General features: G+C 31.7%; 1 protein-coding gene and 1 pseudogene across 3 annotated transcripts; both read left to right on the top strand.

Annotated features, from left to right (window-relative positions):
* Positions 1 to 2,804: 2,804 nt before the first annotated feature.
* LOC145076588 (eukaryotic translation initiation factor 3 subunit A-like) lies at positions 2,805 to 7,287 on the top strand (annotated as a pseudogene).
* Positions 7,288 to 8,590: 1,303 nt separating this feature from the next.
* On the top strand, positions 8,591 to 12,535 carry MTSSB (mitochondrially targeted single-stranded DNA binding protein). 3 transcript variants are annotated; one of them, XM_079022553.1, is made up of 6 exons: positions 8,593 to 8,778; positions 8,970 to 9,154; positions 9,366 to 9,574; positions 9,783 to 9,883; positions 10,419 to 10,478; positions 12,242 to 12,535. In XM_079022553.1, the coding sequence occupies exons 1-6, from the start codon at positions 8,706 to 8,708 to the stop codon at positions 12,256 to 12,258; spliced, it is 645 nt and encodes a 214-aa protein (XP_078878679.1). In that variant the 5' UTR covers positions 8,593 to 8,705; the 3' UTR covers positions 12,259 to 12,535. The 3 variants fall into 3 exon arrangements, with proteins under 3 accessions (XP_078878680.1, XP_078878678.1, XP_078878679.1); XM_079022554.1 differs by lacking the exon at positions 12,242 to 12,535 and having other exon boundaries at positions 8,591 to 8,778; positions 8,973 to 9,154; positions 10,419 to 10,707; XM_079022552.1 differs by lacking the exon at positions 12,242 to 12,535 and having other exon boundaries at positions 8,592 to 8,778; positions 10,419 to 10,707.
* The last annotated feature ends 2,025 nt before the right edge of the window (positions 12,536 to 14,560 follow it).

Genomic DNA, 14,560 nt, shown 5'->3' with positions numbered 1-14,560 from the left:
ACTTAGGCCCTAAGCAATCCAAGATCCTCCTAGATATTAGGCTTGGACGATTTTATGGTCTCCTAACCCTAAAATCCTTCCACCCTTATATCCATAAGGATACTATCACACATTTGACAGTTTATGCCCCTTTATTCAATTAACCTCTTTAAGTCACCAAATTAATTCTCAATTAATATATGACTTATATTAATCAAATAACATTATTATTCCTTTAATATATTACTCTCATAATATATTAACAATAATATCTCTTCTATCTTAACAAATCATCCTGTCGAGTTGCTATGGTGAAGGCAACCCAAAAGGACCATGAACAACCGGGTCAAGTACTTACCAAATATAGTTACAACCTTAGATACTAATCCAACAAAAAGCTGAAAACAAACATAGTTGAATCAATTGGTGAGTTAGAAAAATATTTGAAAGAAAGTGTTGAAGAAGATTCGTCGGTGTTTAACATTTTAGAGTGGTGGAAAGTGAATAGTCGAAGATTTTCGATTCTATCCTTGATGGCTAAAGATTTGTTTGCCATTCCCATCTCAACTGTGGCTTCAGAATCTGTTTTTTAGCACTAGTGGGAGGGATTTGGATCCGTATAGGAGTTCTTTGACTCCTAATATTGTTGAAAGTTAAATTTGTACCCAAGATTGGCTTTAGGGTGGTATAAGTGACAACATTGATTTTGAACAAGATTGGGAAAACCTACAAGAAATTGATAAATGTAGTTTTTTTTTATCTTTAATATTTTGGCATGTTATGTTTTGTCCTTTTAATGCTTATACTATTTGTATAGGATTGGGAGAAGTTGGTACGTCTACTTAGAGCTCGGATTGGATATGGAAATGAATATCACAACATGAAGATGCAAGACATTTTTTTTGTTATGTTTAGACTTTTATGTTTTGAGTTGGGTTATGACTTATGAATTTTACTCTTTTTGTTATGTTTAGACTTTTATGTTTGGAGTTGGGTTATGACTTATGAATTTTACTATTTTGTTATGTTTAGACTTTTATTGTTTAGTTGGGTTGTGTTTAAACTTTTTTTTGTTGTGTTTAGACTTTAATTATTTAGACTTTTATTTCCAATCATATTCATGGCTTTTTCTTTCTTTTTTTTTTTATCAAAAATTGGAATGAAATTAAAAAAGTACCTAACATATTATAAGGATTTGTAATTTTATTAATCGTAAGGATTATTTTCCTACTCAATTCTTTATTAAACCAACCAAAATGTTAAAAAATTATCAATAAGAGTCACTTAAGAAATTTTCAGGTATACCCGACCCGAGCTCAACCCCAAATACCCGAAACCCAAATTACAATATAGGTCGGGTATCGAGTATTATTTTCTTAAGGAAATAACCATTCTACCCGACCCGTTCTACCCGAAAGCCGAAAATTTTACCCGTTCGACACCCCTAGACCATCTCACATCCGAATACACTGAACTGATTAACCTTATGTGACCATCCCACATCTGAATATACTGAACAGATTAACCACAAACCGCCAACACAGACCCTATGCTACACCTTTTTTTCATAATCCAAATATTAAAAAATCGGAATTGTTTTGTACCTAAGTTAGAGGTGCACGTTCAAATTGTTTATTTTTACCAACCAAAAAACTAAATGGGAAAAACCAGTTAGGTTAATTCTGGACCGCTAGTTAATAAGTTCAATAAATATTTGAAATATGTTTTTTTCCTGGGTTTTCTAATATAACAGAACCACTTTTTTAACTGAAAAACATTTTTATAACCGAAACCGGTCTAAAAAAATGATAAAAAGTCGGGCCGACTTTTTAAAAATCGAAAAAAGTTAAAACTGGTACATATCAAGTTTGAAGTTCGTAAAGCCCATACGAAACCTGTGTTCGTGGGCTTTTCACTGTTTTAGTGTTAAGTTATTGAATATGGATTTATGGTAACATACATACATTTTGCCTTTGCGTTTCGATGAAACGTTAGTCAAAACCCAAAATCCTACTTCCCTTTATACAGCCGAGGAGGAAACAGATTCACTACGCTACTTATCTTTCAATAATTGTTCGACAACTGATTTCTTGTGTATCTCTTTTCTGTGTTGTCAGAGAAGCACTAGAGTTGATATATATGGGCAGTTTGATGATTGGTTTTGTTCACTCTAATTACTGGCGTTAAATTTGGTTTTTGATTTTCTTTTTGGTTTGGGGTCAGATTGATTGTTCGAAGGGGGAGGAAGGAGAGTGATTTGATACAATATATCATTTTAGGTTTTTAACTACACACTTCTACATTCTTTGTTTCTGATCCGAATACCTTCTCAAAACATTTTTTTCTGGTGCTTGGCTGTGGATTTGAGCATACACACATGATGGATTATCTATCAGATATTCAATTTCAAAAACGAAGACTAAGATTGAAACCCGTCGGATTCAAGCATTTAAGCGAATAAGCGATTACTACTGTACGAAACATTTATGTGAAAATATATGGTTTTATAAACTCTTTAAAGTATGTATTAATGTCTGATGATATGTTCATAATGAAAGTTTTAATGTTGGTCATTATGCTTAACAAATTTCATCATGTCACTTCTTAGAAATGTTAATGTTGATGCATCTCTATTAATCTTAATTCCATGCTCAAATGGGTTCGTAGATAGAAAACACAGTGGATCTAATTGTCTCCTGTCTCGAGTCTATCCTGCTTTTCTTTGTGCATAGTTTCATGTTATGGTCAAACAAAGTTAAACAACCACAAATACAAATAATTGCTTGTTTTGTGTCATAGCAGGTGAAAGACCAGTCTGATTGACAATGTCTACTTTTGCTAAACTAGAGAATGCTTTGAAACGGGCTGAAGGTGAGTGGCATATTATTGATTCATTTTCTTTGTCCTCTTCAATCATTGTCATGCTTCCATATCTGACTTATTATTTTGTTTCTTTTCATGATTAACCCACACTTGTTAACACTCGATTGCAGAATTAATAAATGTTGGTAAAAAAAAAGATGCACTTCAAGCTCTTCATGATCTAATTACATCAAAGAGGTACAGAGCATGGCAGAAAACACACGAAAAGATCATGTTCAAGTACATCGAGCTGTGCGTTGACATGAGGATGGGTAGATTTGCCAAAGATGGTCTCATCCAGTATCGAATAATATGCCAACAAGTTAATGTAAATTCATTAGAGGAAGTCATAAAGCACTTCATGGATCTTTCAACCAAGAGGGTTGAGTTGGCACGTACACAGGATGAAGCTTTAGAGGAAGCTCTGGATGCTGATGATCTTGAAGTTGACAAAAGACCAGAAGATCTGATGTCAAGCTATGTCAGTGGTGAAAAGGGAAAAGATCACTCTGATAGAGAGCTTGTGACTCCATGGTTCAATTTCTTATGGGAAACTTATAGAACAGTTCTTGAAATCCTGCGAAACAACTCCAACTTAATGGCACTTTATGCAGTAAGTTTTGGTTTATAATATAAATTTTTCTCTTTGATGTTATCTTTTATTATTATTATTATTATTATTATTATTATTATTATTATTATTATTATTATTATTATTATTATTGTTGTTGTTGTTGTTGTTGTTGTTGTTGTTGTTATTTAGAATACAGCAGATCGTGCGTTTCAATTCTGCAAACAATACAAAAGAACAATTGAGTTTAGTAGGGTTTGTGAGATCATCGGGAATCATCTTGATAACTTAAACAAATACAGAGATCAAAGGGATAGACCTGACCTAAATGCCCCTGAAAGTCTACATTTTTATCTTGATACAAGATTTAAGCAACTCAAAGTTGCAATTGAGCTAGAACTTTGGCAGGTAGGGCTCGTTTCTATGTGATATTTATTGGCCAAACTGCAGGAAATAGCTAAATACTTTGTTACATCCAATTTGCCCTAATTGTTATATTGAAACATGTAATTGTGGAATAATAGTTTTGTTGTATGAATTATGTATCTTCAGGAAGCTTTTCGTTCCGTGGAAGATATTTATGGACTAACAAGCATGGTGAAGAAAATGTCTAAATCGTCCCTGATGGCTATTTACTATGCAAAATTGACTGAGATCTTTTGGATTTCATCAAGCCATTTATACCATGAGTATGCATGGTTTAAGCTTTTTCAACTTCAAAAAAGCTTCAATAAGAATCTAAACCAGAAAGATCTGCAACTGATTGCATCATCAGTTTTGCTAGCTGCACTTTCAGCTTCTCCATATGATCACCTTAAAACTGCTTCTCATTTGCAACTTGAGCATGAAAAAGAACGCAATCTCAGAATGTATAATCTTATTGGGTTCAATACTGATGCAAAGATTGAGACAAGAGATGTGGTATTACTTATTAGTCAACTTTCAACTGGTTTTTGTTTTCATGGTTATTTATATGTTTCTCTCATTAATGGTTTGTTTTATTTTCCTGCAGCTTTCTAGGTCATCTCTTCTTGTAGATCTGGTAAGATCAAGTTAATTTTACTCATTGTAGAATTTAAAAAGCTGAATGCAAGAAATTTTGAATACTTGCATTGTTTGTCTATTATACCATCCTACTTTTTATCTCATAAAACATACTTCTAATTATTTTTCTTATAAGGACTAATTTTCAATATACAATAGATGAAAATCTATTGCAGCATCATACTTTCCATTTTTTTCATGATTAAGGCATTCTGGAGAACATATATGCATTAATTATGGCATCATATTGTATCTTTATTTTTCAGTATATAATATATGTGAAATGATTTTTTTTTAGGTTTCTAAAGGGATGATGACATATGTAACCCAAGAAGTGAAGGATTTATACAATCTTCTAGAAAATGAATTTCTGCTATTGGATTTGGCATCAAAAGTAGAGCCATTGTTGACTAAGATAGCAAAACTTGGGGGGAAAATATCATCAGCTTCTTATGTTCCAGAAGTGCAGCTTTCTCAGTATATTCCTGCTTTGGAAAAAGTAGCCACCTTAAGACTACTACAAAAGGTAAAAAAAATTCAAAACCTTATCTCATTTTAAAAACTTCACAACTTCAAATAAAGTATTTACCGTTGTTTCCCAAAAGTTACTATAGTTGTTTTATTTTTAAATTTCCTGGTTTTCTTGTTAATGTTAATGTTTTTTTAGTAAACTTTTTTTAAATGATAAATAATAAAATTTTAGACTACTTGTTTGATTCGTTTTCTATGAAAAAGAAGTTGAAGCTTAATATTTTCTTTTTCAGGTGTCCCAAGTATACCAAACAATGAAAGTTGAGACTTTATCAAAAATGGTTCCTTTCTTTGACTTCTCAGCTGTAGAGAGGATCTCTGTTGATGTTATGAAGCATAATTTCATTGCTATGAAAGTTGACCACATGAAGGGTGCAATCATTTTTGGTGATTTGGTAAGAAGTCATATTTGTTTTTTCATTTTTCATAATTTTTTGGTTATGTTCTTTCTATACTAACATTGTTTTCTTTTTATTTGAAGGGTTTTGAATCTGACATTCTACAAGACCACTTGAGTGTTTTGGCTATAAATCTGAATAAATCAAGGTCCCTAATATACCCTTCTCAATCCAAAGCATCAAAATTGAGTGCTATGCTACCAAGCTTGGCAGATATTGTAGATAAAGAGCACAAAAAGCTTCTTGCTCGTAAATCCATCATTGAAAAACGAAAAGAAGAACAAGAACGACACCTTCTTGAAATGTTATTATTCATTTCTCCTTTGTCTAAATTACATTTTTACCCCTGTTTCCAAACCCTAAATTTCTTTTTTTTTTCAAAGGAACGAGAAAAGGAGACAAAAAGAATAAAACTATAGAAAAAAGCCGAAGAAGCAGAACAAAAAAGACTTGCATCAGAATTTGAAGAAAGGAAGCACCAAAGAATCCTTAGGGAGATTGAGGAACATGAGCGTGAAGAAGCACAAGCTTTACTAAATGATGTTGGGAAACGTATCAAAAAGAAAGGAAAGGAGCCCATCATTGAAGGGGTAAATTTGGAAATCTCAATTCTCCCATTTTCTTTTTTATGTTGACCAAGTTGAGTTGACCATGCATGGCTTTTCGGTTGACAGGAGAAGGTGACAAAGAAGTCATTGATGGAGCTAGCAATGCAGGAGCAAGTTAGAGAGAGGCAGGAAATGGAAAAGAAGATGCGAAAACTAATCAAGACTATGGATCACTTTGAAAGGGCAAAAAGAGAAGAAGTTGCACCTCTCATTCAAGCTGCTTTCCAAAGATGTTTAGCTGAAGAGAAACTCCACCATGAACGCGACCAACGGGTACTTACTATACTTTGTAAAAAAAGACGTAAATGCCCCTAACTGTCTTTACATATGCAACTTTAGGTTGAGTTGAGCAGAGAGCGTCATGAGGGAGATCTAAAGGAGAAGTATAGACTTGCTCATGTTATGGAACATAAGGTATGTAATGTATTTTTGAATATTATTAATTATTATTATTATTATTATTATTATTATTATTATTGTTATTATTTTAAATTTGTTAAAAAAAATATGTTGTGCAGATGGAACTTGAAGAAAGAGTTGTGAGGAGCCGAAAGGCAGAGTTTGATAGAATGAGAGCTGAAAGAGAGGAAATAATTGGTCAAATCCTCAAGGCACGAAGAGAGGAAAGGGACTTAAAAAGGAAAATGTTGTTTTATTTGAAAACTAAAAAAGAAAGGCTCAACAGGTTGCTTGAGGAAGAAGAAACCCGTAAACGTAAAGGTATCTTTATTTATGTCTTTTATTTATTTATAAGATTAAATTACATTTTTGGTCCCGAGATGCTTTTTTTTTTCAATTATTTGTTCAAAGTAAAACGACTATTCAATGTAATTTATGCATGTCATGCAATATGTATATAGAGGCTGAAAAACATAAGAAAGAGGGAGGCTGAAAGGAGGGCAAAGTTGGATGAAATAGCTAAAAGACAAAGGAAAAGAGAACAAGAATTGGAAGAAAGAGAAAGTCTCAGAAAGGAAGCCATCCTACGTGGAACACCACTGCCACTTGATGGCCCAACCATACCCTCTAAGCTTTCGGTTGCTAGAGTTTCCACTCCGGCAGCAGCGACGACAACACCAGCTGCAGCTGGGGGAGGATCTGGTGGTGGGAAATATGTCCCCAGGTTCCGTAGCGGTGGGGCGGTAGAGACAACGGCGACACAGGGTGGGGGAGTGGGAAACAAGAGGAGCGTGAGGCGGCTCCACCAAGTGACAAGTGGCGTCCGTCTTCATTTGGTGGTGGTGCTACTAGCGGAGGAGGAAAGAGTTGGTCTTCAGCTAGGTTTTCACGGTGAGAGTTTGGTTTTTGAGTAGAATGGGGCGATATATATTCTTTTTGAAGTATGGGAAGAATTATGAGAGAGAGAGAGAGAGAAAGAGGCGGTGTATCTCGTTTTCCAAATGATTAAGAGACTCATAATATTATGTTAAGATCGTTTTACTTCCCTAAGTTTTTTATTATAGGTATTCATTTCTATTATTTGGTTCTTGCTTGCATTGCAGTCACACTTGTTACTTTGTATTATCCTCTGTTTATAAAGAATTTTGTGTATAGTATTCATCTACATCTAGAGTTTACATAAAATTAGAAATACAATAAAATTGTTCAAAAACCTAAACCACTCAAAAGTTACCATGTAAGTCTTTGTTTGGGATGTATTATTACTTTATTAGATATTACCAATAACAAATACTTAAATTTCTATCAACTTTTTAGTTTGGAAAAAGTTTCATTGAAAGATGATGTATGTTTTTTTTTCTTCGAACGGCTGAATATATTAAAAAGAGAGGTTAGCGCAAGGCTAACAAAAAATTACAAAGGAATAGACAAGATCGGGTTTAATCTCCAAGACAACCAACTAACACTAATTTTTCTATTTCTAAGCACAATACAATTATAAGAATAGTCAATCAATATATCAATCAATAAATTCCTTCTAATAATAAAACCATTAAAAAGAACATCGTTATGGAAGCTCTAAAACCGCATGTTTGAAAGAAGAAAAACGAACATTGTTGATCCAATTCACAATACCTTCGATCCCCACAAATATATGAATGCTCAAATAACACCATCTGTCCAAAAAACACAAGTCCGCAACTACTTGACAAGAAATGAGAATATGCAAAAGGTTTTCCAAGTCCGAGTTTCGAATGCCGCAAACAATGAAAGGTAAGTTAAAGATTCATGTTATTTGTCATGTAAATTACAAGTTGGAAATAAATTTATATAGATTTCTATCAAGTTGGTTTGCTTGACAAGTTTATATAAACATATTTACAAGGCCAAATGACTTCAAAATGTTAAGTTTGATAGAAATGTTAGGATTTATCATTTTACGTTTTTTAGGTTCGTTTGCGAAAAAAATTTAATCTTACAATTGTTGCAGGTTTACTGTTTAAAAACAAACATATCTATGAGGTTAATGACTCAGAAAAAATTAAGTAAAATCAAATATTTTTGTAACAACTAAAGGTTTTGTTGAAGAGTAATATGCCAAAAGATAAAATTGAAAAAAAAAAAAAGTTAAAACCTAGAATATACAAATGATAATCTGTACATTTCCTTACAAACTCAAATTCCATTTGGTTAACAATAATTATTTTTAGTTGCAACGACCCGAACCCGTTTCCCGACCTTCCCTCGCCCTACGAATTCATAAACCCTTCTTCAACCCTCTTCAGTTCAATCAACTTTTCTGTTCTGCAAAATATGAGTTCACTCGCTATGAAGCTCACAAGATCGTTACGCGTCTCTATTCCTTCCCAATCCAGCCCTCCATTAGGTATCTTTTTCATTGAAAGTTCTCTATTTTAGTTTTTCATTTTCCTAAATGAAATGATAAGGCGAAACCTGGGGTTTTCCTTTCATTGACAATCAAATGGTGTGTAAAAGCCCTAGTAATACATGAGATCATCATTTAGAATCGATGAGTCGTTTTTTTGGAACATGCGTAACGACGCATTGATTATGCAGCAGTGGGCGCCCAAGGAATCTGGAAGAAGTTTTACTCATCTTCTGCTCCGTTCGACAGTGCTGATGAGGCAGATGGTAATCCAGCTGATACAATCGACGATGATGATTTCCTTCCCCAAAAGCCGGAGTTACAAATGCAAGGAGTTGATCCCAGAAAGGGTTGGGGGTTTCGTGGTGTGCATAAGGTACGCATAATACAGCTTTAACATCTGATCCCTTTCTTTATATACTAGACTAAACCTATGATCTATATACATGTTTGTGTTTATATATGTGTATATAAGTCTAGAACCAAAGCAATAAATGAAACTACTTCATGATTTATAAATTTGCCATGGAATGGAAGATAAACATACATGAAAACCTAATTAGTTTTACTAATTTGTGAATTGACAGGCGATTTTATGTGGAAAAGTTGGGCAAGCACCTCTGCAAAAGATCTTGAGGAATGGTAGAACTGTCACCATTTTTACTGTTGGAACTGGAGGCATGTTTGATCAAAGAACAATTGGAGCCAAAGACTTGCCAAAACCAGCTCAATGGCATCGTATTGCTGTACACAATGACACACTTGGTGCTTATGCAGTTCAACAACTTGCCAAAAAGTATGTTTATATATTTACCAAAAGAATCAAATGCAAAAAATAGCAACATACTTTCATTCATTTCTTTATTATAGCATCCAAGTTTCTTTTTTCTTTTTTCTATTTCTTGCATTTAGCCTCTCACCACAATTTAGTGAGGTTGACTTTTTTGATTGATGCGTGTTTACATCTTTATTTTCTCCTGATGTGGAAACATTTTTTTTTGCAGCTCTTCAGTTTATGTAGAGGGTGATATTGAAACAAGAGTTTACAATGACAGTATTAATGGTGAAGTAAAAAATATACCCGAGATCTGCATTCGTCGTGATGGTAAAAAACATTCTTTGAAAAACTCTAAACGATGTAATATTTATTGTATTTATAATCAATATAGACGTCATTAAGAGCTTTTTTTCTTGAATTAGTATCTGTGTCGCATTTTGATAAAATTAATAACATTTTAAAACACTTGTCATTATTTCATATGGGTAGGAATAAAAGTAGGAGGATATTTAATTTCTCTTAACCAAATGCAATCACCAATAAAAGTATGAACAATATTTTTCCAATTTTATTTTTTGCCATTTTCATGAAGATGTAGTTTATGAGGATCTAGTTGGTAACCCAAAAGTAAGGTCTGGTGTGAAGGTATGCCATTTTATTGAAATACAACTTATAAACAACTTAAAAATCCAACATATTACATGTGATATAATTAATAGAGTGACATGAAAGTACCCTTAAGTAACTAGCAAGTGAATAGCAAAAAACTAATTTGTTTAAACAGTAAATGTTGTATGTGGAGTGAATCCAAAATTTCAAATTGTTCTGCTTAATTGTCTAAAATCGGTGCATAATCTTGCAGGAAAGATTCGTCTTGTGAGATCAGGAGAAAGCATGACCAGTATTTCCTTTGATGAACTACGTGAGTCTCATTTCTCATAAATTATTTACATGATAATCTATAATCCATGATTACGTGATATTCTTGATACCAAAATTCATCAAAACATTCTAGTGGGGTGGAGCCACTGTGTATCTGATTTACATATCACATTATGTTTTTTGGGCGGGTGTGGGCTAGGTGCTAGGAAAATAACTTTTTAGTAGAAACTTATTATTATTAGTGTGCATGGGGTCGTTGGATTTTGTCACCCGCGTCGGTGGGCTGTGGTACCGCCTTTTGCTTGTTGCAGTGAGTTCGGCGACGTCAGCTTGGGCGGGTATGACGGCAAAAAAATAAAGAATCGTTTTAAAAGACAATCCAAGTTGCTAAATATAAGTCATAAACCAAAGTGCATGTTCTTACCATCAACTTGTTAATATTTTTTAACATCAGATATTTTCAAAAGATATACCATTACGTATGTTCAAATTGTTTTATAGTCATGAGTTCAGCCATTCACATTAACATCAGACCATTTGTTTTGATAAAAAAAACGTTCAAATATGACTTATTAGCATGTTATATCCAAGATCTAGTTAGATAGTCCCAACAAATGTCTTAATCATCAACATTGTTACGGCCAATTCGTTTAATAAGTATTTATAAATTTTAAGATTTCGGAACCGGTTCAACGGTTAGTCATAACCTGACGGGAGTAACAGTTCCTAAAAAATGAAACTTGAATTAGAACCGGTCTTTAGCGGTTCCCACTTTTTGGAACCGGAAGCAGAACCAATGGCCTCGGTTTCAGTTCTAGAACCAACAGTTCCGAGGCATTTCCAGTTCCAAAAACGGGTACCTGCTATCCGTGCTCACCCCTAGCATCTACAACAACAAATGCAACATGCGTGCAAGCAGGAGATTAGATGCAAATTTACTAAAGGTGACACATACTAAGTACCACAACTTGCAAAATCTTTTCCACATGAGGTGGCATGCGATGTTCTAAAACACCATGTTAAATGGTGTACCATTGGCTAGATAGGTGACAACCCCCCACATCCTTCATAAAAGGAAGCAAAACATCAGATCCCAACACATACAAATGTGGATCGGATGCCCTATTTTCAAGTCACATGAACGAGTGAGGTGAAGATGGTTTTGGTCCAGAGTTAGGCTATGTTTTGACGTATTAGCTGATAGTTGAAAAAATAGTTGATAGTTGAAAAGCTAGCTGTTATATGAAAACCCAACTAATAGTTGAAAAACTAGCTGATAAAAAATAAAGTTTGGTAAAAAACTAACTGAAATATATAAAATGACATAAATAGACATTTAAAAGAATATGTTTTTTATAATTAATTAAGTGTATATTTGGAAAATTAAAAAAAAAAACTCATAAAAAGCTAGTCTAAGGGCGTGTTTAGCAAAACTAGTTGGTAGCTTTTAATTTTGGAGCGTTTTGTGTAGGCTAAAAGCTAAACGCTCCCGTCGCCGAACGACACTTTTTATTTTTTACTAGCGTTTTCTTAAAAGCTGCGTGCCGAACACGCCCTAAGTAGCTTTTTGAAATGCCAGCTTACTTTTTGATTTGCTAAAAATGATAACTTAAAAAAGCTCGAAAAATAAGCTATTGATTTGCTAAAAATGATAACTTAAAAAAGCTCGAAAAAGAAGCTATTGATTTGCTAAAAATGATAACTTAAAAAAACTCGAAAAATAAGCTAGCAATGACATGCCAAACACAACTTTATTGTCTTGTGATATATGTGATTTTGAATTTTATATTTTATTGGTGGCAGGTGAAGGGTTGATTTAAAAGACAGTCATTTTTTACTTGTTTGTAAAATGGAATTGACTCAAGGGTCTCAATGGGTTTAGAATTTACACCGACACAATCATCAAAGGGTAGGTAAGTAATTTTGTTGAAAACAATTTTTTTTTTTTTGTATTTTAATTGCTTAGGATAGCAAATTGTTTTTACAGACAGACGGATAGTAGGTTTGAGTTTCTCTAATCAGGAATCCTTTATTTGGCTTGCAAATATTTGTTTTTGTAAGAAATGACATTTGATAAAAGATTGGGATCTTAAAGAAGTATAATTTGTAACGTGTGTCGTTGGTGATGGTAATTTAATACTAAATAAATAAATAATTATTAAATTTGCATTTAACGATGTCAAGATTGAAATCTTGTCAAGATCGAGATGATAATAATATCGGAGCGAATTTACAACAATAAACTATCTTCTTTTGTCAAGATCGAGATCATAATAATATCGGAGCGAATTTACAGCAATGAACTATCTTCTTTTATATGAGTTGTAATTTATATCAAAGATTATTTATACTAAAAATTCATACAAGATTTGAAATTCAAATTTCGAAAAAGTATAATCTTAATGTCATATAGCATTTTTAATGGTAGTTTTTTCTTATTTAAAAAAGCTTTTATAAAACTTTTTACAATTAGAGAAGAATGTTTTTCATAAAGGTCACTTCAAATATTTACTGTCCCGTAACCTTTTAATTTTTTTTCATGTGTTTGTCACATATGATTCTTACATTAATTAACATTATATTTTATACCCTAATAATATTTAAATACTATATTCTTTTATTAGTTAATCAATTGATTTAATGAAAAATAAAAAATTAATATACTTTATATAATTTAAAGTTGTTGTCAAAATTAAAAAATATCAAATATTATAAAAAATTCGAGTTATATAATTATTTATTGTTTTTTTAGTTTATAATCTTTTATAATTTTGAAAAAAAAAAGAAAATCTAATAACGATAAATTATAAATTATATGACTATACGATGGCTTGATAAAACATTACTATAGATAAATGATAAATTAGTTAAATTGAAGAAAAGAAACTTTTAAAAAGATTAACCATTGTAGAATGTTTTACTAAAAACTTTTATTAAATAAAAATTAATGGATGAACGATGTGACAAAAGTAACAAATTTTTTTAAAGTTAACCATTAACAAGGTTTTACAATACAAGGAATATAGATATGCAAATCTACCTATCTAAATGCATCCATTCATAAAGATAAAATTATAGAGATACTTGTAAGTTTATTGGAATGAGGCATTTGCGAAATAGGGCATTTAAGATATTAATAATATAACATATGTATGTTTTATATTCATATTTCAAAACACTTTTAAAAAAATCTTTCTATCCATTTAGATCTGAAAGAAAAAATATCCTTCTATTTTTTCTTCTTATTCATCATGATATCAATATTAATATTAAGTCCGACCAATATTAAATGTGATGTGTTCTAAAATATTGTTAACTTTTTAAATGTGACACTTATCACATTTAATATGAATAACAAGATGAATATGAATAAATGTAGGATGATATTTCGGTTTTATATCCAAAATATTTAATATTATGAGTTTTTTTCTTTAAATAACACAATTTCTACCCTTATATCGATATGCTTAGCTTTTTGCTTCCTTTCTTTACCTTTTAAAGTTTTTTAGTTTAATAAGAAAAAACTTGAATTAAAAAAAATGTTTTGTTCATAAATACATAGAGTATAAAACTTTCGTTTTAAACAAAAAACCTTTAATCCAAAAACTATTTGAAATATTTTTTTCCAAGCTTTTAAGTTTTTAATTTTATGTAATTTTTACATTTTAAAAGCTTCAAATTAGTTTTATTGAACATTCTATACGAATAAAAACTATAGTCTCTAACAGTCAACTATTAGCTTCAAACTTTCAATTAGTTTGGTCAAACATGTAATTTTCTAAATTTCGTTAAAATGAAGTATTTTATTGGAATTCTGGACTTGTTCATTAATTTCGGACATATTCCTATATATTTCCTCATATATATATTTTTTCCAACACATAATGCTTAATCGGAAATCCAAAATGTAATTTTTTGCGGAAAAAATATTTTTGATGTGATATAAAAGTAGTTCAAAAATAATTTTGATTTAATCCAAAGGACTGGATTTTGAACATGTTATGCTATTTTTTTAAGAAAAATTAAATATACTTATATATTTTATTTTTATCTATATTTCTATTCATATAGAATAATAATATGTTGATACCATTAATTTTCTCTCTTAATCACATCTCTTAA

The sequence above is a fragment of the Lactuca serriola genome, chromosome 9 (assembly GCF_051521515.1).
Source record: "Lactuca serriola cultivar US96UC23 chromosome 9, Lser_US96UC23_V15, whole genome shotgun sequence".
Taxonomy (NCBI): domain Eukaryota; kingdom Viridiplantae; phylum Streptophyta; class Magnoliopsida; order Asterales; family Asteraceae; genus Lactuca; species Lactuca serriola.
This window is presented reverse-complemented; position numbering and strand designations above follow the sequence as displayed.

What these genes read in the sequence shown, in the direction of transcription:
- MTSSB (XM_079022552.1), top strand. Translation starts at nt 8,706, where the DNA reads ATGAGTTCACTCGCTATGAAGCTCACAAGATCGTTACGCGTCTCTATT. An exon ending in GTTCAACAACTTGCCAAAAA is followed by an intron (nt 9,575 to 9,782) that starts GTATGTTTATAT and finishes TTTTTTTTGCAG; the next exon opens with CTCTTCAGTTTATGTAGAGG. An exon ending in GATCTGCATTCGTCGTGATG is followed by an intron (nt 9,884 to 10,418) that starts GTAAAAAACATT and finishes ATAATCTTGCAG; the next exon opens with GAAAGATTCGTCTTGTGAGA.